The sequence below is a fragment of the Budorcas taxicolor genome, chromosome 2 (assembly GCF_023091745.1).
Source record: "Budorcas taxicolor isolate Tak-1 chromosome 2, Takin1.1, whole genome shotgun sequence".
In the NCBI taxonomy this organism is placed as follows: Eukaryota; Metazoa; Chordata; class Mammalia; order Artiodactyla; family Bovidae; genus Budorcas; species Budorcas taxicolor.
Window position 1 is genome coordinate 32,296,731 of NC_068911.1, and position 25,638 is coordinate 32,322,368.

At 39.2% G+C, this 25,638-nt stretch overlaps 1 protein-coding gene across 3 annotated transcripts in view; it reads left to right on the top strand.

Moving 5' to 3' along the window:
- Positions 1–311: 311 nt before the first annotated feature.
- Positions 312–25,638, top strand: part of GSPT1 (G1 to S phase transition 1) — a 28,977-nt gene continuing 3,650 nt past the window's right edge. Inside the window, exons 1-11 of one of the 3 annotated variants that reach the window (XM_052636165.1) lie at positions 312–934; positions 12,564–12,608; positions 12,724–12,765; positions 13,485–13,709; positions 14,493–14,526; positions 16,125–16,202; positions 17,988–18,168; positions 18,931–19,085; positions 19,189–19,329; positions 20,578–20,671; positions 21,520–21,600. In XM_052636165.1, the coding sequence (XP_052492125.1) occupies positions 583–934; positions 12,564–12,608; positions 12,724–12,765; positions 13,485–13,709; positions 14,493–14,526; positions 16,125–16,202; positions 17,988–18,168; positions 18,931–19,085; positions 19,189–19,329; positions 20,578–20,671; positions 21,520–21,600 (1,428 nt within the window). In that variant the 5' untranslated portion in view covers positions 312–582. Of the gene's footprint in view, positions 935–12,563; positions 12,609–12,723; positions 12,766–13,481; positions 13,710–14,492; positions 14,527–16,124; positions 16,203–17,987; positions 18,169–18,930; positions 19,086–19,188; positions 19,330–20,577; positions 20,672–21,519; positions 21,601–25,638 lie in introns of all 3 variants that reach the window. The other 2 variants (XM_052636164.1, XM_052636166.1) reach the window with 2 other exon arrangements.

Sequence of the window (25,638 nt, forward strand, 5' to 3'; positions counted from 1 at the left end):
CGCCAGGGCTCGCTCCCATCCCCGCCCCCACTCGGTGACAGGTGGGGCAGCCGTGCGGCAACCAGACCTCCGCCTCCTCGCGCTGCCTGCCGGGAGCCGGCGCCGCTTCCGGTTGCTGTCGGCCCCGAACTCCGACTCCCGTCGGCCCCCGGGAAAACCGCAGCGGGGTCGCGCGGGCGCTGCCGGAACTCGTAGTTTCGCCTTCTGCCGCGCTTCATAAGCGGAAACGGGGTCGGCCGGGGCCGAGAACTACCGAGGCGAAGGTACGGGTGGCGGCGAGGGGTCAAACCGCGCCGGGCGTGGGGTTGGCGCTGAGACCGTCGGAGTTGGTTGGGGCTGGGTGGGTGGAGATCAGCGCGCACACACGAGGAGGGTTGAGTTGCCGCCGCCGCAGCCGTCGTCGTCGCGAGTGCGGAGTCGGGACTTGAGCTGCCGCCGCGACGACGCCGGGGATTGGGCCGCTAGCCCCCGGCCCTTCTGTCTTGCCGCTTTCTTGGGTCAGCGCGGCCTGCTCCTCCCCAGCCCGTCTCCCCCGCCTCCATTTCCCGCCCTCTCTTCACCACACACACGGCCCCCCCGATCATGGATCCCGGCAGTGGTGGCGGTGGCGGTGGCGGCGGCGGCGGCGGGAGCAGCAGCAGCAGCGACTCGGCGCCCGACTGTTGGGACCAGGCGGACATGGAAGCTCCCGGGCCAGGCCCGTGCGGCGGCGCCGGCAGCCCCTTGGCGGCGGCGGCGGCCGAGGCCCAACGTGAGCACCTCAGCGCGGCCTTCAGCCGGCAGCTCAACGTCAACGCCAAGCCCTTCGTGCCCAACGTCCACGCCGCCGAGTTCGTGCCGTCCTTCCTGCGGGGCCCGGCCCAGTCGCCGGCATCCCCACCTGGCGCCGCAGCCAACAACCACGGAGCCGGCAGCGGCGCGGGAGGCCCTTCGGGTAAAGGGCCGGGATCAGCCCCCGGGACGGGAGGAAGCCGTGCTGCGAGGGCTGGGGCAGATGGCCTTGGGGCCGGAGCCCACTGGGACGGGGCCCGGGGTAGGATCGGAGGCGCGCCTCGCCCGGCGAGGGACGCGTGGCCGTGGGCCCGGGAGACACGTGGGGCGCTGACAGCGGCGCCGGCTGTCCTGGGTGGGGCGACCCAGGGCCGGGGAGGCGGCCTGCGTGGGGCGACCGCGGCGGGGTTGGGGGGAGGGAACAGGGTGCGGGGCGCACCGGTGAGGCTTGGGGTCCGCCTCTCACCGCCCCCCGCAAGGGCGCAGTTTCCTGCTGGGAAGTAGGAACCGTATGGGACGGAGAGCGAGTCAGTGCCACGAGGCCTAGAAGCCAGGACAGATGGAGCCAGGAGTCGGCCGGATGGGCGTTGAGAGCGCTGAGGAGTTGGGGCGGACGAAAGCTCGCATTTTCCCTTCACCTTGGGCCTAGGCGAGAGAGCTTCCCCCGCTGCAATGCCTGTTATCTAAAGGGTAATTACGTTTTAAATGTCCACGGACCCGAACAGTCCCGAAGGAATCCCAGGATGCATTGCAGCCCTGCCACCGGGCCGAAACTGTTGGCTGTCAATAGATCCTTAGCATTTTGTAAGATTGTGAAGTTAATAGAATGTCCCAAAGTTAGAGTTCTATACTTAACATTAAATTGTGTAGGAAATGACGTTGATCTGTGTGCCCTTTTTCTTAAGTGGGACTTGGATTCTTCCCCTTAGTTGATGACACGTTTAGAATTTTTATTGCGTTAAAAATCGTTTGCCTCATTCAGGTTGCTTGGTGTAACTCATTCTCTGTGTTCTTGTGTCAGGAGTTAGTCTGTTCAGACACCTGAGCATTTGTTAAAACTTCTTAGGAGTCATATGCAGTTTTGACCATGGCTAGTCGAGTGACTTTCTGTGACTTCAAGTGAAGTCTTCAAAAATCCCACTGTACTTAGGGCTGCTTAAGTGATAGCATGCTTTCAGGTACTGATTTTATTTTGTAGGAATGTCAAATGAGTGAACTTGATTCCTCTCTGAAGTTCTTTGTTGCCCTATTTCTTGGATAGGTAGACATTGTAAAAGTGCTCTAGGAGTTTAGTTTCTTCAGAAACTTTGCCTGCAGTTCTCTCTCTTGAGGCAAAAAGAGAGTTTGGGGAAATGCTTTTGGGCACACAGGTGGATTTAGTTATTTTATTGACTGGTATTTCTTTTACTTGTGTGAAGCTCTTGATGTTTTCCCTTTAAACAGAAGCTTAGCTTTGCTTACTACTTTGGTCTACATAAACTTCTTCACTTACCATCTCCTAAAAGTGCCTAGTTCCCCAAACCTTATCATGCAGGTTGCTCTTATCTGGCCATTTTCTTTTTTGAAAAGAAAGTAAATCTGGAGTTACTAGTGTCACTGTGACTAGACCTGGGACTCCATTTCCAGCCTGTGTAGCCATCAGCGAGTCATCAAGGGATGGCAGTCATTAGAGAGTGGTCTGGAAGGGTGGTCATTCTTGAACGAGTAGGCATTGCCTCTTATGAAGGACTGTCTCTTCCTGATATTTATTTGCTGATTTGAAGTTTTACTCTTGATCCTTTACACTGTGGCACTGCCGGAAGTTGGAGATGTAGAATGTGTAGGGGAGCGGTTGTCCCTACCTTAGGGATCCCTACATTATGGTCAGTTTTTTCTTTTTCTTTTTTTTTAAATCAGAAACCTAATTTGGTGTTACTGACTCTTACTAGCTGTTTCTACAAAATGCCAGTTAATATTTAAAAAACAACTCATCCATCCTCTGTAGGATGTCTATTTGGAAAAGAATGGATGGTCCAGAGTTAATGTGGCACTATTGGATTGCATGTTCCAGCATAAATTCAGGCCCATAGATTATACCAGCATAAGAGCAAAGAACTATGTTTAGAAGAAGCAGGGAAGACATTGAAATGGCACTTAGGTTGAAATTTGTGAAGGGGAAGCCCATAAAGTGTGCAAGTATTTTTTTGTGAGGAAATCAACTGTAGGGCTAGCATGTTGTTAAGTCAGAGCTTCTGTTAAGTGTTCTTCTGTTGTTAAGTCATAGCTAAAACTGGTGGTGGATGTGTTTTTAAGCTGGATACCAAGGAGAGCTCTTGAAGGAGTCTAGAGGCAGAGCTCTATCACGAACGACTTTATTTAGTTATTTATGACTGCACTGGGTCTTTCCTGTGCGCCGGCCTCCTCTTGTTGCGGAGCAGGGCCTGTATGCCCGCAGGCTCAGTAGTTGTGGTGCAAAGACTTACTTGCTTCACCTCTTGTGGGGTCTTCCTGGACCAGGGTTTGAACCCAGGTCCCCTGCATTGGCAGGCAGATTCTTAAGCACAGGACCACCAGGGAAGCCCTAGAATCAACAGCTTTTAAAATGTACATGTGTAGGATGAGTATCGGTCATTCTCCTGAAAGAAGGCTAGTTTTTTCTTTTTCTTTCTTTTTTCTTTTCCCCCAGTGGTACTTGGAGCAACCGGTAAAGGGAGATGCTTTTGCATAAAAAGTCATCCACTTTGACTGGCAGGCTGCTAGTTAATCTTTATATCCAGCTATAGGATATCCTGAGTCACAGCTTGGGATTCAGTGTTGACCTTGGATCTCTGAAAATTTTTAACATAAGTTTCCAAAGAAATGATTAAGTAGAACCCATGTAAGTGTAATTACATGTAATTCATTTAAGTACAGTTCTCTCCAGATCCAAGTAAAATGGCTAAGTAATGGTCATTTAGAGTCCTTTAGATGAATGAAAATGTAGACAAGTGCTGTGTGTGCCAGAACAAACATTTTCTATAATCGAATGTACTTATTTTCAGTTCCAATTTGCACCAAGTTCAGGCTTTTTTATTGTTAAATGAGAAACAAGTTCAGCAGTGTTCATCAGGATTGGTTGATGTCTTGGTCTGTTTGGGCTGCTATAACAAAATACTGTAGACTTGGTAGCTTGTAAAAAACAGAAGTTTATTGCCCACAGTCTGGAGCCTGGAAGTCTGAAACCAGGGTGCCAGCCTGGTTGGGTGAGGGCTCTCTTTCCTCTTCTGGATAACAGACTCCTGACTGATTGCTTTCTGTGTCCTCCCAGGGCTGAAGAGGCAAGGGAGTTCTCTGGGGGCCTCTTTTATAAAGGCACTAATCCCATTCATGAAGGCTGTGCCCTCATGGTCTAAGGCCACCCAAAGACTCCACCTAATACCATTACTTAGGGCATTAGGATTTCAACATACGAATTTGGGGAGGAACACAAAACAGGCCATAGAACTTGGCCAGAGCTTCTAAAGTAATGGTATAGAGTTCTATCATCCCTCCCGCATTGCCTCTCAAAACTGCCATTGTGAAATGGACATGGAATAAAAACAGCAGTCCTCAGTAAATCCTTGTTGTTGTTTAGTCATTAAGTCATGTCCAGCTCTTTGCGACCCTGTGGACTGTAGCCTGCCAGGCTCCTCTGTCCATGGAATTTCCCAGGCAAGGATACTGGAGTGGGTTGCCATTTCTTTCTCCAGGGAATCCAAGAATAAATCCACGTCCTCTGCACTGGCAGGTGGATTCTTTACTGGTGATCCCCCAGGGAAGCCAGTTAGTCCTTAGAAGGGGTTTAAGTCACTTGGTGGATGCTGTTATTTACTGAAATTTCCCAAAGGTGACTGACCTCTTCTGGGCCACCAGAGTAGAGAAGACACAGACTCAAAGTAATAGTCATTTTGTCCTGAAGGGCTCTTACACTTTTTTGTGTTAAAGAATACCAGTTGACTGACACTTAAGTTTAACGAGATGGTAGATATGCTTGCCCCTTTGTTTTCCTTGTAATTGTTCTGCAGTAACAATTGTAATAGAAAGGACTTTTCAGATGAGACAGTGAATGGAATAAGTGGGCTGAAGAGATCAGAGAAAGTATTGTTCCTGGAGTATTATTTCTTTTCCTACCGCGTCATACTGATTATTAGAGATCATTCCATTGTGGCTCTCGTTTCATGATTTTACATGTGGAGTGGCTCAGATATGGGGATTCAGGGAACAAGTGAGGGCATCCACTAGGGCTGCACCATGTTGAGCAGCTGTTTCAACTGTTAGAAACTTTGGGAATAAATTTGATTTTTTATTTATTTGGTCACGTTGCCGCTTGTTGGATCTTAGTTCCCCCTGACGTGGAAGCATGGAGTCCTGACCACTGCACTGCTAGGGAATTCGCATGGGAATTTTAGAGCAGGTTTTATTCACTGCTTTTTTTTTCTTTTGTTTATTTTTCACTTTTTTTTCTGGAATGGTACTGCATGAAAAGATGATGAAAACATCATGCCGTGTTGGGAAATATTGTAGAGAACACATTTTGAGCCTTGTTTGCTGGGGAGGAAATGTCTTAAAGTGTTAAAATAGTGCTGTCTTTCTAATTGGAGAGGAAGGAATGAAAAAGAGATTTGATCATCTTTCCTGGTGAGTTAGCTATATTGGAATGGAATTTTTCGAGATGTGAATCTCTGGTTTTGCTCAGGTATGTGTATGGCAGTTAATGAACAGACATTGCCTGCCTGCAGAAGGCAGGATGCTGTGCTAGGCACTCAAAGTGATACCACCAAGATGGTAAGTGATTCTCAAGGAGTCCAGAAAGGGATCAGATACCCAGTCTACTCAATTGGAAGACGCTTCATGGTAAGAGGGCCATACACAGTGCAGAGAGAGGGCTTTCAAAGCTGGGAAGCACTGTTCACAGGTCCCCTTATATAAATAATTTCACTTGTGTCACCCTAATCATAAAACCACAGATCTGTTTTCTACTAAGTGTTCTCTGTGACTATCCGAGGTACAGTTAACATAAAATTCACCTGTCTTGTATTTCTGTACTTCAAGTTTCCTAGGAATTTGCTAGAGTACCAGTCATCTTTACTTGTAAGTAAGTGTTAGTCGCTCAGTCATGTCCGACTCTTTTCGACCCCATCGACTGCCAGCCTCCTCCATCCATGGGGTTTTCCAGGCAAGAATACTGGAGTGGGTTGCCAGTTCCTTCTCCAGGGGATCTTCCAGACCCAGGGATCAAACCCGCGTCTCCGGTATTCAGGCAAACGCTTTACCATGTGAGTTACCAGGAGAGCACACTTCTAAGTAAAGACTTGTTTATTTTTTATTAAACATGGGTGAGTTACTTTGATTCTGGCTCCTTATTTAGAATTTTATCATTGAATTCACAGTTCTTAAAATTTTGAGAGAAGCCAGATTTTGGCTACTTGGTTGTTCTGAGGTCCTCATAATCCTTTTTTGGCTGTCAGTTGATGGTTCATATCGAAACTTCTTAAGAGTTTTATTCCTGCTTTCGGTAGATTTTAATAAAGTGTGGCTGGGCTACAGATGTGTTGTTGGTTTTTTCATAAATGACTTTGTTCTAAGGAAAGGTTAGGTGTTACATTACTACTCCAAGTTAAACCAATCCCCATCATACTCTCCTTCCTAGGTGAGAGGAACACTTAGCAAGGATTTTTTGAGCTAGCCTTGTCTGAGAGTGGTCAAACCTAATTCCAGACCATATTCTAAGTAACTGTATTCCTCTTCACTTGAAATAAAAAAAGCATACCTTAGCAAACTACTGTGTATAAAATAACCTACAAGGATATATTGTACAGCATAGAGAATTCAGCCAGTGTTTTATAATAATTCTAGAGTATAACCTTTAAAAATTGGAATCACAAAAAAATAAAAAAAAAATTTTGAGTCACTGTGTTGTACATCCAAAACTTATACAATATTGTGTATCAGCTATCGCTCAATTTATTTAAAAAAGTACATACCTTAGAATGTCATCGGTTGCCTGTTTTTGTAGAACTCCAGTAGGAGTTCTTATAGTACTACTAAGCAGTCTGTGCCCATCTCCTTTGTGGTGTTTGGTTTCACGTGGATGGTATTCTGTTATCTTTGTACTTTTTTGTGGTATCTGAAATTTAATATCTTCTTCTTTTTGCAGCAGATAGTATATAAATTATAAAGACTGTCCTTTAGCATTGTTTGAAAAATAGAGTAGAACTTAAGTTATTCTACAGAAAAGCTGTATCAGGTTGCTATTGCTTTAGTGACTGAGTAAATAGGTTCGAGTGTTAGGACCAGAGATGACCTGGCAGTAATAATAAGAGATGCTGAGTGAATGCCTAAGGTCACTCACAGACTTAAAGACACAGTTGAGTCTAGAATCCAAATTTGCCAGTTGCTAATTTAGTGCTCTCCACCACACCATGCTGTTTAATAATGGCAAAAAAAAGGAGCATGCCCAGAGCTAATTACTACAAATGGATCTTCTGAGAGAGAGGCCCTGGAATTTGCCTTTCTTACATTTCATCCTTAAAAGTTTCTATAATCATTATGGGACATTGAAATGCTTATTATAATAATAAATTTATTGAGCAGTTACCACTCGGTTAAAATGCCCTTCACAACAACCTCTTGAGGTATAGATACTGATGGCCTATTTTTACAGATAAGAAAATTAAGTTTCAGAGAAGCTAAATAAATAGGGGATGTGACATCCATGAATAAACGGAGGAGTTGGGATTGGAACCTAGATCTGATTCCCAAGCTTATCCTACCAATAGTAACTCCTTGCAATTGGAAGTTACACCGTCTGTTGGCTGAGACACTGTTTGAGACACGGGCCTTATGAGTGTGTGCGCCACGGCACTGCCTCCATGTTCTTTCTCAGCAGTGGCTGGGTACACATCATGAGTAGGCAATGCTCTAATTTTTAGAATTTTATTATTTTAGTTTTTGGCTGTGCTGGGTCTTTGTTGCTGTGCAGGCTTTTCTCTAGTTGTGAGTGGAGGCTACTCCCTAGTTGCGGTTCAGGCTTCTGATTGCAGTGGCTTCTCGGTGGCTCACGAGCTTCAGCAGTTGCAGCAAATAGGCTCAGTAGTTGTGGAATGCATGGGCTTAGTTCCCAAGACCAGCGAGCAAACCTGTGTCTCCTGCATTGGCAGGCAAATTCTTTACCACTGAGCCACCAGTGAAGCCCGCAATGCTCTAATTTAAAGTAACATTTTGAAATTATTTAAAACATTTTAGGAAATGATGTAAAATAAATAGCTGTGATCACCACTATCTGTAACATTGTGCCTTTTTTATTTTTAGAGGGTTAGGTAGTTAAGGCAAAACCGTGGGCTCTTGTACATGTTCTGCAGGCTTTTCTTTCTAATGTCTGCCTTTACTATTTTCCAGTGTTGTCTGGGAGAAAATGCCTCAGCTTTTGTGAGACCGTGTGGTCACCTGTGTGCCAGGGAATTTTAGTTCCTTACTCAAACTGTTTTTAACATCTTTTGGATATTGTTTCTCTAACTCCTTTAGAAAATTGGCACATATGAAATTGTTCTGAACCCTACTGCTGAAGTTAATTCAATAAAAATTAAGTGTGTATTTATTCTATACAGTACACTGTGCCTACCTGTGGAGACAACATAGAGGAAAAAGTCTCCATGTTTCAGAAAACCAGTCATTCTAGAAGTCCATAATCTCCTAAGGAATAAGAACTAAGCTGTGTATGTGGGTGGATCTATAATTGAAAGAGGGTCATATCTTAGAGGAGTCAAGAAGCCATCTCATTAGCCCTTCAGGTGGAGAGTGGTTGGAGAATAGGGCAAAGTGGAAAACCAGATAAGGCAAGTTCATAGGGCAACTGAAGTGACTCCTTCAGAGGAGCCAGAACTGCACATGTGGGTATTTAATTTTAAAACTAAAATCTAAAATTCAGTTCCTCAGTCACAGTAGCCACCTTTCAAGTGCTCAATAGCCACATGTGGTAGTGGCTATTATCACAGCACAGATATTTCTATCATTGTAGAAACTCAGAATCGTCACACTGTTTATCAGATCTGTGCAGTGTGGGACACTTGTTACTTCTGTGACAGCACTGAAGTTGTTTTTATTTTTCTTTAATGAACATACCATTTAGCTAACAGGAGTAAGATATTTTAGTTAAGATGGCATTATAAATAGCTGTTTTAGTATGTAAAGGGGATTAGAGACTGGTTTTATAGCTAAAGCAGTACAAATTTAACTTGCTGATTTATGAAATAGATGGATTAAGCACTTTTTGAGAATTGGTCATCATTTATGTTTAAAATATGTAGCTTAAATTAAAACATAGCTTTCATTACCTGCCACATGTATGGTCTTGACTAACTTGTGCTGTCCTTACTATATGCTGGCAAAATAGGAGTTGCCATGTTGAAGTCCTTTGATCCATGATTGTATCTTTAAATTTTTTATATTAAAAAGAAATCTATATAACATAAAATTAACCATTTTAGAGTGAATAATTCATGGCATTTAAAACATTCTCAGTGTTGTAAAAACTGTCACCTCTGTCTAGTTCCAAAGCATTTTCGCCACCCCTTCCCATTTCCTTTTCCTTCCAGCTTCTGGTAACCACCAATCTGCTTTTTGCTCTCTGGATTTACCTATTCTGAATATTTCATGGAAGTGGAATGGTATAACATGGGACATTTTGTGACTGGCTTATTTTACCATGATCATATTTAACTAGCAGTTTTAAGACCCAGATTATCATCTGTGTTAAAACACAGGCAGTATTGTTGTCTGGCTGTCTTTTGGTAAAGTCATGTTTTAAAAATTGTAATAATTTCACCACAATTATTACTTTCTCCTTTTAACTTAAGGTGTGGCAGTTTTAATCACTTGTACACTCTGATAACGTTCCTACTTTATTAGAATTATTCCTTCAAATACTCAATAAGAATGTGTGTCTGAACATGGAGATACCATTGGAATATATGAAACCATAATTTCATTCCTTGGGAGGGTTTTCTTCTCTTTCACTGATAGGTATGAACTATGCAAGACTTGAGAAATCAAGCGCTAATAATCCTGTTTGCTAACCATGAACAAAGGACTTTGGGTCTAGTAGAATTCTAAGCCCAGGATTACTAGTAGCCAGTAAAATCTGGATGTGATGTGCATGGTGAATAAGACCAGAGTGAAATGAACAAGAAGGGCGTACATGAACGTGTAAAGCCTGGGTACAACGATATTGAGAAGCTTAAATTTAAGGAACATCTTGTCATATGTGATTTTTCTGCTTTGTTAATTCCAAAAACATCAGTTTGCAAATGTCACCAGCATTACCAATAAGTTTATAACATCTTCTGTGGTCTGAATGCATATCATTAGGTGTATATTAAGCACTTGATTGCTTTTGGTACTTTGTCTCTAAGCTTCATAAACTTAAGACAAATATTCAATAAAAGTAAGACACCTTGAAAAATAAAACCATGAACAGATTTTGCATTATGCACCCATGGGGGTGAACTCATGACTGAGGTCACTGTCAGGAGAAGTGCCTTACAGCCTAACACATATGTTGTGTATTTGTAAGTTTAACAGTTGGTTCTAGAACTAGGTGGTCAAGTGTATGTACTATTTCATTTTATAAAGCTCAGTTGCAGTTTGGGTTATCTTACTAAGTGACAGGAGAGTCTACTATACCAGTTATCTTAGTCTTTTCCTGCCTTAGAATATATGTATATCATCATTTATTCAGTTCACTTTTTCTGAGTGATTTTCAACAGGGGCCATCTGAGGAAGGGCAGGATGGTACTTATATAACCTGAAAAAGCCTACTTGAGTCTGATACCATCTGAATGTTAGATGGTAGTTGTCTATTTCATAGGGTTTTCAGGGGAATTAGAAGAGACAGCAGTTAGCACATAAGGGCTCAGGAAAGGTTAACTGGAATTAGGGTAACTTGCCACCAACTCCCTCCCACCTCCAGCACTTGGGGAGTGTTTCTTAATCCCTGTCTAGACCATAATAGACACTCAGTACTTTAGTTGATAGAATTGATACTCAGTCCATGTTAGGAGGTAGAGACTCATTTGTTGAATATCTAGGTGCCATGAGTTATTTGATAACAAATTATTTTTTCATTTAATCCTGTCTGGCAGATGGCATGTCATCTTCATGACTCCAGTGAAATAATTGTATCTGAAAACTAACAAATGACAAGCCAGGATTTCAAGCCAGGAATCAGCTCAGTTCTGTCCTGCTACTACCCTGTGCCGCCTCTTCCATTCCTAGGGTGGCATATGAACTTGACTTCTTCTGAAAATTGAGTAATTTTTCCTTATCTTAACCTATAAGCTTTTCTTAATAGAAAAACCAAAAAAAAAAAACAACAAAAACTAATCTATATTGTATCTGAAGTACAGTTCCTTTTACTTTGTGGACTGAGTTCAAATGACTTTCCCCCCCAGATCCTGTCAAAATACCCTGTTAATCACATAGGGTGGGGTCATCTTAGACTTTTCATTCTTCGTCCCTGCCCCTGTCGGATCTTTGCTCCCTTTATCTTTGCACTGAGCTCCTTCTCTGATGGCACACTTTCTTGTAAGTGGTGGTGTTGGTTTTTCTGACTTGTATCTTTACCTCTCTGGTTCAGTTGTGTACTACCATAGAATGATCTCCCTAAGTCACACTTGGCATGTCACTTCCTTCCTCAAAAATAATCGGTTGCCCTCGACCTTTCAGGGACAGGAATTTCTTTCTTTCCTTCTTTTCTTTTTTTGGCCATGCAGTCTCGGTTCCCTGAGCAGAGACTGAACCCAGGGCTGTGGCAGTGAAAGCCTAATAGGCCACCAGGGAACCCTCAGGAATGAACTTTTCTCAGCACTTCATGTTGTTGGAGATTGGGCCCCAAGCTTTTTGTTGACTTACGGGTGTTAATACTTCCTGGGCACTGATTTTATGAGACCGATGTGCCGCCTACTGTGCTAAGGAGGCAGACTGGACGCTGATTTAAATGTGAGTCTTGCAGGTTAAGAATTCACTGTTCTTTATTGGTGTGGAGGATTCACGTGACTTCAGATTCTCTGATGTCTTTTGCCTCTTGTAGATTCTTTAAAGCAAGAGTACTGAGGTATTGAAGTATTTAGTATAAAAAATAAATGTATGGACTGGGATATTAGTGTATGTTTCACATACATCTCCTCCAGTGGTGTCATAAAATTTGTAATGTGATAGTTACGGAAACTGGGTTATTGCTTGACCTTAGAATTCTAATACAGGACAAAACTAGCATCATTATAATCACTGTTTCTGAGATGATGTAAGGGCCTAGATGCATTCCAGAGACTATATACAATGTCCTTTTCATTTTATTGGTATCAAGTAGAATTTATTTAAGGATCTTGATGATAACATGTATTATAGAATCTTAACAAAGACTAATCATTACTTCTTGGGCTAGAGAATCTAGAGTAGTAATGTGTATTTGTTGAGTAAAATCTAATTTGATCTGGGCTGGGCTGCAGGTTACTTTTACAGTATCTGTAAAGGAAAAGTTTATGAAGTAGAGTCAGAGAATAAACATGCTTTTGTGAATACATTTCAGTTACTGAAAATGTTTTAAAATTGGCTGTAGTTGGTAGATTTTTTTTAGGTTAAACAGATGTGTAATTTGAAAGCCTGGGTTAGTTGTCATTGTTCTGAATTATTGAGGTTTTTGTTTTGTTATTGAACTTCTGTTTTTCCTGTTTCTTAAAAGATAAGTAAAATGGATGTATAGGTCTCAATTTTTAATAGAGCTTATTTCTGTTAAACAGCACCCGTGGAATCTTCTCAAGAGGAACAGTCATTGTTGTGTGAAGGTAATTTTCTATGATGTGACTCTTTGAACAACTAATTGAGAAACCATTAAATTGTCTGTGGTGTGTGTAAATCTAGATAGTGTTTTGTAAATATATATCTCAATTTCTTGCCTAGGTTCAAATTCAGCTGTTAGCATGGAACTTTCAGAACCTATTGGTAAGAAAATTTCTGACATATTAGTACAGTAATATGAAACTCTTTCAGTCTTAAGATTTAAGGTACAAATGTTTAAGTGTTATCATTATTATAATGCCTACATTTAAAACTACATTGACAACTGAGTCTTTGCCATTAGGATTTAGCAAGCAGAGCTAATGGGGCATTAACACTGCCATGATAAATTTAGTGATGGCAAATATAAAAGAATCAAGTGGAGGAAATGCTAAATCAGTTTGAATAGGTGTACTTAATTTACATTTGTGAAAATTTTCTTCCATTTTGTAACTTTCTTACCCTTAAGGGTTTCATATTCCCAAGGTGTTCAATAACATTGATACTGAAGTTTTACTACTTCCAAAGGAAAAACAGAAATCTAAATCTTTTTGCACTTTTTTGTATTCTGATTTTGAACTTCCCCTTTTCTGTCAGGACATCTTGATGCCAGAATAATTGGGCTGTTGGGAGTGTTAGATGTCCTATTCATATTTTGTTCTTCCTTATGAAGATGAAGCTCCATTAAAATAGTCTCTCCTAATCTGAGTCAGAGCTCTGATGTCACCTGTGAGGCCAGCTTGTCTGTGTGTATTATTAGATGTTAGGATATGGAACTGAATATGTTAAGTTCTGTTTGTTGTTTAAAAGCATCTGTGTTTTAATGTATAGATAGATGATAAACCTTTTTCAGAATACTAAACTAAAATGTTTTATTTCAGTAGAAAATGGGGAGACAGAGATGTCCCCAGAAGAATCATGGGAGAACAAAGAAGAAATAAGTGAAGCAGAGCCAGATGGTGGTTCTTTGGGAGATGGAAGGCCCGCAGAGGAAAGTGCCCAGGAAATGATGGAGGAGGAAGAGGAAATACCAAAACCTAAATCTGTGGCTGCGCCGCCAGGCGCTCCTAAGAAGGAACATGTAAATGTCGTATTCATTGGGCACGTAGGTGAGTTGCGCTTGTAGCAATGATAAGAAATGACCAAAGTTACTGAATCCATCAGACAGAGAACATCTTATTTAGCTACTTGAAGTATTTAGTGAAACTGAACTAATCTAAAATGTCTTGATTTTTAACTCAATAGATTTTTTAGCTGGCAGAACATTGCCAGCAGTGTATTCTTGGAAGTTGTGGTGGCATGGTAGCTGGAAGAAAATAAGTATATTTGTATGTGATACATAATTGGACTGTAGGCCACTGGTGATGGCTCAGCCTGTTACGACATCTGTTAGTCAATATATTTTTTTAAAGTCTATTTTTTTGTGTGAAAAGAAAGTAACAGAATTATTATGTACCCTGTTTTCTTTCCTTTCTCTTATCTCTGCCTTCTTTTGAATTTGATGATACACCATTCTGCTTTTTTTAGTAGCAAGAACTCCTTTGAAATTTGTAAAAGAACACCTATATTGGCTAAAAGTGCAAAGCAGACTACCTAAATGTAGTTCAGGGGTCTTGGCTACTTTTGTTCTCCTTCTGAGGCTCCCCTTGGGTAATTCATATTATCAGTAAAGTAGTCCTAAGTTACTGTAGAGCTGCAGGGGGGGTCTTAGATTCAAGGAGAGAAGGTAACTAACCGGAACTTCTGACCCAGATTCTATTCTTTGCAGTCGCTTTTGCAAGCTGTAATTAGGTATTTTAAATGGGCCTTTGGTTGTGTTCCTATATAGTCCCTGTGTTTTGGTTTGACTACACCTTTGATTTGCCTGTTATTGATCATGTTGTTACTTTCAGATGCTGGCAAGTCAACCATTGGAGGACAAATAATGTAAGTATATTTTTTGTTAAATACCTTTTGTTATCACTGTAAGACTCTCATGAAACCTTAATTAAATGCATTTCTAAAAGCTGTCTTTTAGATTTGTTAATAAAAAGTAATATAGAACCCTAGATTATAAGAAATTTTACTTTGTTTTAAATATAATTTTCTTGGGACTAATGAATCTGGGGGAACTGGTGTTTCCTCATTCATCAACTCCTTGAATATATGTGGATTTAATCAGAATGGCTAACATGCTTTTTTTTTCTTTTTTATCATAAATAGAAGGTATCTAGGTATGAAAATGCCATGGTTGATGTTTAGTGATGTGTTCTAGAATTGAAAAATATTTTAATTAAAATATCTTTTTAATCTCTCCTAAAGTAGACTCATTTCTTTAAGCTGTTATCTTAAAGGATAACAGAGGGTCTAGATGGCATATCTTCATTGTCTTGCTTTGTTAAGAAATCTTAATCAGTAAATTTGCCAGTTACTGCTGAAAATTTCTACAACAGATCCTAAAGCAGGCTATTATACAGGAATTCTCACCTAAGACTCTGTGGAAAGAAGTGGCAGGCCCATTTGATGTTGTGTTTTAGGAGAGTGTATATTTTTTTATTTAGATGACTATTGAGAACACCCAGAGACAGAAGCTTAGAAAAGGATTTGATTTGGATAGAGTCAAGGGAAGCAGTTAGGTATTACTAAGGAATTATTTTAAAATTATGATCTCATTTTGACTAGTATGTTTTAAATATTAAATAGTAAGACTTAATTGCTTGGCTAGCACTCAGAATTCCTTTCTTTTATGTTAGTATTTACATTTGCTGTTTAAAAAAAACATTTATTTTGAAATAATTTTAGACTTATAGAAAGGTTCCAAAAACAGTAGTGGAATTGTTAGACAATTTTATTCAGGCTACCTTAATGTTAACATACTAAATAACCATTGTATAATCATCCCAACTAGCGAGTTATCACTGGTACAAACTAACTAACTAAACTATAGATCTCATTTGACTTTCACCAGTTTTTCAACCAGCATCATTTTTTCTGTTCTAGAATTCCACCTTACTCTTGGTTGTTATGTCTCTTTAGTCTCCTCCAACGTGTGACATTTCCTCAGTCTTGTCTTTCATGACCTTCATAATTTGAAGAGTGCTGTTTGGTTATTTTATCTGATGTTCTTCAATTTGGGTTTGACGATATTAATAATTAGATTGAGGGTATGCATTTTGGAAGAGAATATCTCAGAAGGTATGTTGTGCTCGTATGAGAGCGCCGATGATCACAATATTCAGTATGTTTTATCTATTACTGGTGATAATAGCCATGATTACTTGGTTAAGGTGTCCCCTGCCAGAATTTAGCACTGTAAAGTTATTTTTTTCCCATTATCTTGGGGGAGGTAATCTGAGACTGTAAATGTCTTTTCCACTGAAATTTTCCATGATTTCAGCATCTACCCCAGTGGCACTTATACTTTAAAGTAGCTTTTTTTATGGAGTTCAAATTCCCTTTGAGCGCTTTAAAGATTTCCTAACTTCACAACTGAGCAATTCATGAGTAATTAAATGTTTGTTTCTCTTTTCTTTGAACATTTTCAGGTATTTGACTGGAATGGTTGACAAAAGGACACTTGAGAAATATGAGAGAGAAGCTAAAGAAAAAAACAGAGAAACTTGGTAAACTTTTATGACACTATAAGTTACTTTTCAGGAAACTACTTATTTAATGCTTTTGTAGTCTACTAACATAAATTCATGAGAGGAGGCTTGTGGGATAAATTATAAAGCATCTATTTAATTGAGACATTGCCTGGCTATAAAATTTCATTCACAGAATTTATAATAATCAGGAACAGATGTTACAGTGGGATTTGGGGAGAAAGCAGATAACATAATAGTACTTAAGGGTATGATCATTATGTGAGTAAACAGTTGAAAGATAAAAGAATATATGGAATAATATATTGACAGTAGTTGCCTTTGCATGGAGAGAGGGTCAGCTCTTTTCTTCTTTCTAACCTTATCTTATTTTTTCTTAAGTTAACAAGCTTTATCTCAATAGGACATTGGTGGTATTTTATTTTTTTTAATTGTATTTCTGTGTTAAGGGGAAAAGTTCCTAATCAATATAATACTAAAAAATGGATTCAGTTCAGTTCAGTCGCTCAGTTGTGTCCGACTTTTTGCGACCCCATGAATTGCAGCACGCCAGGCCTCCCACCAACTACAGAGTTCACTCAAACTCAGGTCCATCAAGTTGGTGATGCCATCCAGCCATCTCATCCTCTGTCGTCCCCTTCTCCTCCTGCCTCCAATCCCTCCCAGCATCAGAGCCTTTTCCAATGAGTCAACTCTTTGCATGAGGTGGCCAAAGTATTGGAGTTTCAGCTTCAACATCAGTCCTTCCAATGAACACCCAGGACTGATCTTTAGAATGGACTGGTTGGATCTCCTTGCAGTCCAAGGGACTCTCAAGAGTCTTCTCCAGTAACACAGTTTAAAAGCATCAATTCTTTGGCGCTCAGCTTTCTTCACAGTCCAGCTCTCACATCCATACATGACTACTGGAAAAACCATAGCTTTGACTAGACAGGCCTAAGTTGGCAAAGTAATGTCTCTGCTTTTTAATATGCTGTCTAGGTTGGTCATAACTTTCCTTCCAAGGAGTAAGCATCTTTTAATTTCATGGCTGCGGTTACCATCTGCAGTGATTTTGGAGCCCCCCAAAATAAAGTCTAACAGTGTTTTCACTGTTTCCCCATCTATTTGCCATGAAGTGATGGGACCAGATGCCATGATCTTCGTTTTCTGAATGTTGAGCTTTAAGCCAACTTTTTCACTCTCCTCTTTCACTTTCATCAAGAGGCTTTTTAGTTCCTCTTCACTTTCTGGTGTGTCATCTGCATATCTGAGGTTATTGATATTTCTTACTTACTATGAAATACAGGTGATGTGATGAAGTAATCTAAATTAACACTGTTATGGATGGTTTGAATTTATATATTTAATTTTTATATGGCAAAGAAATATCCAAATAATTTTTAGCAAGTAACCATTGTTCCCAAATGGTGGGTTAGTGGACTTCACTTGTAGAAGGTACCCTTAAACAGCCTTATTTGTATTATACTTTGTGCTAGATGATTTCTAAAATGAAAATAAAGGAACTCATTACTTAACTCATAGTGATATTGGCATTGGTACTAAATAGTCTTTCTGTGTATGTTGTCATCTTGTTATTATACATAATATTTGCTTACAGAATGTATAATTGACACTGGATATATATAAAAGCTCTTGAGTGTTTGAATCAGAAGAATGTAAGTTTTAGTCATTTAACTTTCATTTCTATTTAAATGTATGTTGAACATAAAATTCTTCTACCATTAATTACACATTTAATGGCAGAAGAATATTTTTAAAACTCATGTTCTTACCAGTATTGTTATTTTAAAATTATTTCAGGTACTTATCTTGGGCCTTAGACACAAATCAGGAAGAAAGAGACAAGGGTAAAACAGTAGAAGTGGGTCGTGCCTATTTTGAAACGGAAAAGAAGCATTTTACAATTCTAGATGCCCCTGGCCACAAGAGTTTTGTCCCAAATATGATTGGTGGTGCTTCTCAAGCTGATTTGGCTGTACTGGTAAGGAAAGATGTTTCCAGTTCATCCCTGTATTTGTTCGCAGCCCAACTTGAAATGTAAACACTTGGATTTACCTTCTAAAAGCTAGAATTTAGATTACAGTGAACTGTAAAATATACAAAGTTACAGTTTTCACTTTGTTTCACTAATCTGCCCAAGAAATCTTCATAATTTGATTTACTTATGAAAATGTTTCTGCTTTTCTCTACCATTGCTATTATCTCTGTGAGAAATTGGTGTCCACTGACTGCTAAACCTAATCCATTTTGTACTCAATCCTGTGAGTACAAAATTGAGTAAGAAATTATCTGTTTAAGATCTTCAGTCATTTTGCAACTTGGGGGTAGTTATTGTACCAGCACTAAATCACATATATGTTTGAAATGTAAAATATAAAGGCATACTAGATTTTGGAGAATTGGGAATGAGAAGAAGCATATACCTAAATTTTAAAGTATTTAGACATTGTGACATTCAAAAGTATATATATACTCAGACGATAAAACAATCTACCTGCAATGCAGGGTCAGGAAGATGCCCTGGAGAAGGCAGCCCACTCCAATGTTTTTGCCTACAGAATCCCGTGGACAGAGGAGCCTTGTCAGGCTATGGGGTCACAAAGAGTTGGACACACTGAATGACTAACTCACTCACTTCTATTTTCTTGCAAGATGCTTCTGGTAAAACTGAAAAGAAAAATGTTGTATTGCTAGACGAGTGTACTTGAATGTGTAAGAATAAGCTGTTCATTTCTTGGAACAGGTGATCTCTGCCAGGAAAGGAGAGTTTGAAACTGGATTTGAGAAAGGAGGACAGACGAGAGAACATGCCATGCTGGCAAAGACGGCAGGCGTAAAGCATTTGATTGTGCTCATTAATAAGATGGACGACCCAACAGTAAACTGGAGCAATGAGAGGCAAGCTTGGACGTCTTACTGTTTGTCCATACTCTGTTTAATGTTGAAACTAGAGAGTTCAGTTGCTTTACATTATAATTGAGTTATTTATAAATATTAATAGATACGAAGAATGTAAAGAGAAACTGGTGCCATTTTTGAAAAAAGTTGGCTTTAATCCCAAAAAGGACATTCACTTCATGCCATGCTCAGGACTGACGGGAGCAAATCTTAAGGAGCAATCAGATTTCTGTCCTTGGTACATGTAAGTAATCTTTTTAAAAGTTTGTGTCTTATTAAGTAAATTTTTTTTTTAATTTTTTGGCCACACGGCATGTGGGATCTTATTTCCCTGACTAGGGATTGAATCCGTGCCCCCTGGATCACTAGGGAAGGCCCAGTGTGTTTATGTGTGTTAGTTGCTCAGTCGTGTCTGACTCTTTACGACCCCATGGACCAGGTTCCTCTGTCCATGGGATTCTCCAGGCAAGAATACTGTAACCTTTCCCCTCTCCAGGGGATCTTCCTCAACCAAGGACCAAACCAGGGTCTCCTGCATTGCAGGCAGATTCTTCATGGGTTGAGCTACCTGGGAAGCCCAATAATTTAAGAAAATATTGAGTGTAACCTTGGCTTTAAAAATGCCATGACCTTTGTCTTTTAACTGGGTTTTCCTTTTTGTTATTGAGTTGTTAGGGTACTTTATGCACTGGGTACAATTCCCTTATCAGAGACATGATTTGGAAGCATTTTCTCCCATTCTGTGGGCTATCTTTTTACTTTCTTCATAGTGTCCTTTGAAATACAGAAAGGTTTTAATTTTGATGAAGTCTTGTTTATTTTTTCCCTTAATTGTGCTTTTGGTGTCATGCCTAGGGAATTGTTGCACAATCCAGTCATAAAGAGACCCGTTATTTTCATTTAAGCCTATTGAAGCTCTTAGGTGTGTGTTTCATTTTTGGATTAATTTTTTATAAGGTAAAGTCTTGAATACTTCAGCTTTATGAGTATTTAAATTGGGAAATGTGAGTCTTTGACTTTTATCCCCCTGTCCCCCAAGAATATTTTGCCTTTTTGGGCCTCTTGAATTTCCATATGAGCACTGGGATCAGCTGGTCAAATTTCTGCAAAAAGGCAGTGGGACTTTAATAAGAACTGCACTGAATTTATACATCAGTTTGGGGGGAACATTGCGATCTTGGCAATATTATACCTCCCAACTCACATACTGTAGTTTTAAAGGGGAAATTATACAATCTTGATTTCAGAGCTGGAAAAAGTCCATGAAAAATTAAGTTATATAGAGTGGCTTCAATTTATTACAACATGTGGGTTATTTGCCATTAAATATTTTTATAAGTTTACAGGGAAACTTTTTCATTATATTGATCTATTTTGTTATTTTTTTAGAAAATGTTTCTGAGGAATAAGTGAGATGAACTTAAGTTAGAGCCATGTAATTTCTTAAAATTTTAACATTTATGTTGACTCTTTAATTTTATTATATTCTCAGTGGATTACCATTTATTCCATATCTGGATAATTTGCCAAACTTCAATAGATCAGTTGATGGACCAATCAGGCTGCCAATTGTGGATAAGTACAAGGTACCCAGAATGTTCAAGAAATTGGGTTTTATGGGAGGTGACAAATTATTTTGTCTTCTGTTTTAAACTATGAAATAACTTTAATAATTAACAACATAACACAGGTATCTTTTTAATAAAGATTATGTTATTCAGTGATATAGATAGATCATAATTTAAATCAGTTTAGTTTATTTTGGTTGTTCTTCTATGAGCCAGTGATCATTTTTTGGTGAGAGATTCTTATAAGTAAAACTTCTGAAAGAGTTTGTACATTAAAGTTGATAGATACTGACAAATAGCCTTCCAAAATACAGTGCTAATTTACATGACCACCAGCAGTATATGAACTTGTTTACCATAGCCTAACCAACACTGGATGTAGTCTTTAAAAAATAAGCTTTAAATAAAGGAAAAAATAATAAGCTTCACTATTTTTAACTATGTTTTTAGCTTCATTTTAGGTACTGCACTATCAATATGTAGTATTTTGCTTTTCTTCAAATACATGACTTCATTAGCTTCATGCTAAATTTCTTGAAATTTAGTTTTTAAATAGGTGATGTCTCAGACAGTTTTGAGAGAAGCTCAGTTTGAACAAGAAATTTAGATCTTCAACGTAAAATTCTGTCTCCTGCAGTGTGTTTTCTTTTTAAATCCTAGGCATACTTATTAATTAGTATTATATATATAGATGTGCTTTTTACACAGAGTATTTGTTGCCTGTGTCTAAGATTAATCCTAAGCATTCTACCACTTGAGCTAAAGATTTTCTTTTCTGAATAAGCCTTGTAAGATTTCCCTTTGGGTTGTTGAACCCCTGTATATTAGTAACAGAAGTCTGACATTTGGCTTTTTATTTTAAACAGGATATGGGCACTGTGGTCCTGGGAAAGCTGGAATCAGGATCTATTTGTAAAGGCCAGCAGCTTGTGATGATGCCAAACAAGGTAAGAATTCATAATGCTCTGTTCATTTAAATTTTCTCTTGAAAATATTAGTAAGGAATCAGAACTTTTCAATCTTAGGGATTTCATTAAAAGAAACCACTTTTTAAATCCAACATTGGTGGTGGTGGTGGTGTAGTCGCTAAGTTGTGTCCGACTTTTGCAACCCCATGAACTGTAGCCCGCCAGGCTCCTCTATCCATGGGATTCTCCAGGCAAGAATACTGGAGTGGGTTGCCATTTCCTTCTCCAGGGGATATTCCCAACCCAGAGATTGAACCCACGTCTTCTGAACTGCAGGCAGATTGTTTACCAACTGAGCTATAGGGAGCTAGTTAATGTCAAGTGCAAAATTTAATCAAGAATATGTGGCGTTATTTATTGACAAATGGAGAAGGGACAGTATTAGCACCATGTCAGAGTTAAAAGGTACGTCATCATGAGAGCTTCAGTTAGTTACTTTATAGGAAGTAAATAGAGATCTGAAGTGGTTAAATGATTTGCTTCTGTTAACATTCTAGATTAGTAAGTGAGCTAGGGATGAAAACTCAGGTTTAACATTAATATAATCAGCTTTATTTTTTGTATATAGTAGTTTTGTTGGATACTATAAAATGTGTCCAAGCTATGCTCCTAATTTATTTGGGGAGAAAGGGATTTTTTTTTAAATCATAAATGGGTCTTTTCTTGACTCTTAATACCTTATTGTAGTTTCTTCATTATAGGAGATGGTTTCATTAAATAACATGAAAAAATCTCAATAAACTATTTTCTTTTGTGTTATTTTTCACTGGTCAGTTGCTGGTAATTACAGATGACCTGTTACTAAGAAACTGTTACCTGTCTCCAGAGGACTTCTCTAACAATCCAAAGATGTTCTTTATGTAGGAAAAGGCCTGAATGATCAGAAACTCCAAATAGACATTTTGTTAGATTTAACTGAGAATTTCTTTACCACCCTTATTCCAGGCAAAGAATATTACAAAGGATAATTGTCAATGTACTGCTGAGTTTTAATTGAAACCTTACAAATTATACTTTGGGGTTTCTTGATGCCTTATGCACTGGAGATCAGAGTATCCTATCATAGTCTCTTTTCTCTAAGAGGTAATTATGCAGTGATAAACGAGTGAAAATAATGGTCAGTTTGAATCCTTGTTGTATTTTGTCTGTTGAGCAATCACAGAAGTCAAGTTTGTTTGTGGAGATGGAAGCAAGGGGCTGGGGGAAGAATGGGGAGTGGATTCTTAATGGGCACAGAACTTCCTTTTGGGGTGATGATGTTTCGGAACCAGATACTGATAATGGTTGTATACCATTGTGAATGTCGATGCCACTGAATTGTACGATGTAAAACAGTTTAAAAAGGTAAATATGAGTATTTTATCACAATAGAAAAGTACCTACTATGGGCAAGTGAACTTAGTGCTGGGCTGTAGCTAAAGGTGAAGGGACTTAATATATTAGTTCTCTTTAGAAACTATCACTTTACACTAATTACTAAACAGCTCAGTGTAGCATATCTTTCAGGTGTTAATCAGTCCTTAAGAACTCAGTTTACTTCAGTCCCTGAGGTTCAGTGGAACAGAATTATGTTTTAAAACAAAAGATGTTAGACTATGCTGTACTGTGCTTAATTGCTCAGTTGTGTCCGACTCTTTGCGATCCCATTGACTGTAGTCCACCAGGCTCCTCTGTCCATGGGGATTCTCCAAGCAAGAAGACTGGAGTGGGTTGCTATCCCCTCATCCAGGGCATCTTCCCAACCCAGGGATTGATTGAACCCAGTTCTCCTGCATTGCAGGTGGATTCTTTACTGTCTGAGCAACCAGGGAAGCCCAGATGTAAGACTATTTTACATTAAAAAACTATAGGTAGGGAACCTACAGAATGGGGGTAAGAAATTGTATATCATGAATCTGATAAAGGGGGTTACTATCCATAATATATCAAGAACTCCTACAACTCAACAACAAAAATAAAGAACCTGACTAAAAAATTAGCAAAGAACTTAAAGCAGGCATTTCTCCAAAGAAGATGAACAAGTGGCCAGCAAACACATGAAAAGAAGCTAAATGTCACTAATCATTTCAGTCGCTGAGTCGTGTCCGACTCTTTGCAACCCCATGAATCGCAGCACGCCAGGCCTCCCTGTCCATCCATCACCAACTCCTGGAGTTCACTCAGACTCATGTCCATCGAGTCCGTGGTGCCATCCAGCCATCTCATCCTCGGTCGTCCCCTTCTCCCCCTGCCCCCAATCCCTCCCAGCATCAGAGTCTTTTCCAGTGAGTCAACTCTTCGCATGAGGTAGCCAAAGTACTGGAGTTTCAGCTTTAGCATCATTCCTTCCAAAGAAACCCCAGGGCTGATCTCCTTCAGAATGGACTGGTTGGATCTCCTTGCAGTCCAAGGGACTCTCAAGAGTCTTCTCCAACACCACAGTTCAAAAGCATCAATTCTTCGGCGCTTATTAGGGAAATGCAAATCAAAGTTACAGTGAGATAATACCTCACAGCCATCTGGATGGCTATTTAAAAAAAAGAAAAACCCAGAAAATAACAAATGGTGGTGAAGATATAGAGATTTGGAACCCTTTCTCGATTGTTGGTAGGAATGTAAAATTGTATAGCTGCTATGGAAAACTTAACAGCATTTCTTCAAAAACAAAAATAAAAATAGAATAATCATGATCCAGCAGTTCCACATCTGAGTACACACCCTTAAAAGCCGAAAGCAGATCTTGGAGAACCAATGTTCATAGCAGCCAACACATGGAAGCAGAAGCAAACAAATATGGAGTATACATAAAACGGCGTATCACTCGGCTAGAAAGGAAGGACATTCTAATACAGGCTACAACCTGGACGAACCTGGAGGGCATTATTACTAAGTAGAATAAGCCAGCCAGCCATAGACACATAAATCAGGTATGACTCTCCACTTTTGTGAAGTACTTTTGAGCAGATAAAATCTTTACTACCTCTCAGAAAGTAATTAAAAAATTAATCTTAATTTTTCATAAGTATGGATTACAGATTTGACTTGCTCTATTTTGTTATAAAAGTCTTCATTTAGGGAAAGGAATTGTTACACTGGATTATTTGGGCAAAAAGTAGTAAACATACTTGTTTGGTTATATATGATGGAACTGCTAGTTTCTACCTCTTTATTCCATTACTCTAAAGAATTTGCTAGCAAATATGGCTGTACTACCAGTTTCTGGAATGAATTTCAAGACAGGTGTCAGTAAGGTATAAGCTACCTTTGGGGAAAGCAAGCCATTATTTGTGTATGTGTATGGGGGAGAAACTGCTGGAGTTTAGCAAATGACAGTTTGTAGAATTCTGGTATGGAATACAGTGATTCTGGATTCTCTCCTATTTATCTGTCATCCAATGAGAAAGTTCATTTTGTCTTAAAGGTTGTTACATTGTTTTGTTTTCTGGCATGTGTTTTAAAAATATAAATTATCTCCAAGGGAGGAAATGGAGCAAAATAAGGACTACTTTGTGGGTATTGCTTTTAACATTTTCCCCCATATATATGCTTTAAAAAAAAATTATTGTAGTAAAAGACAAATTTTACCACTATTGACATTTTGTATGTTCATGGTATTGTGCAGCCATCAGCACATCTAGTTCCAAAACATTTTCATCACCCTAGAAGGAAACCCTCTACCTATTAACAGTCAGTATGCTTTTAAAGCTTAGTTGTTCAAATAACCTTAGAAAAATACATTCTTCAGATGTTTGGGGATTGATAGATAATAGAAGCTATGTCTCTTAACTCCTGAAATTTAAGAATAATAAAAGTTATATCTATAAAATTAAAATGGTATATAATTTTAAAAAAGTAAAAAAGGCAGATATTGTTTGGAAATTATTAGGATGTGATATTTAAAAGATGACAGATAAATCTTTTAATTGCCAGCTTGTAATTCTAAGATATGATGTTCAGTAAGTTTGTGTTATACAAATGTTATAAAGTTTTAAACTCACAAGAATTACTTTGGCTACTCAACAACCACAGAAAAATGTG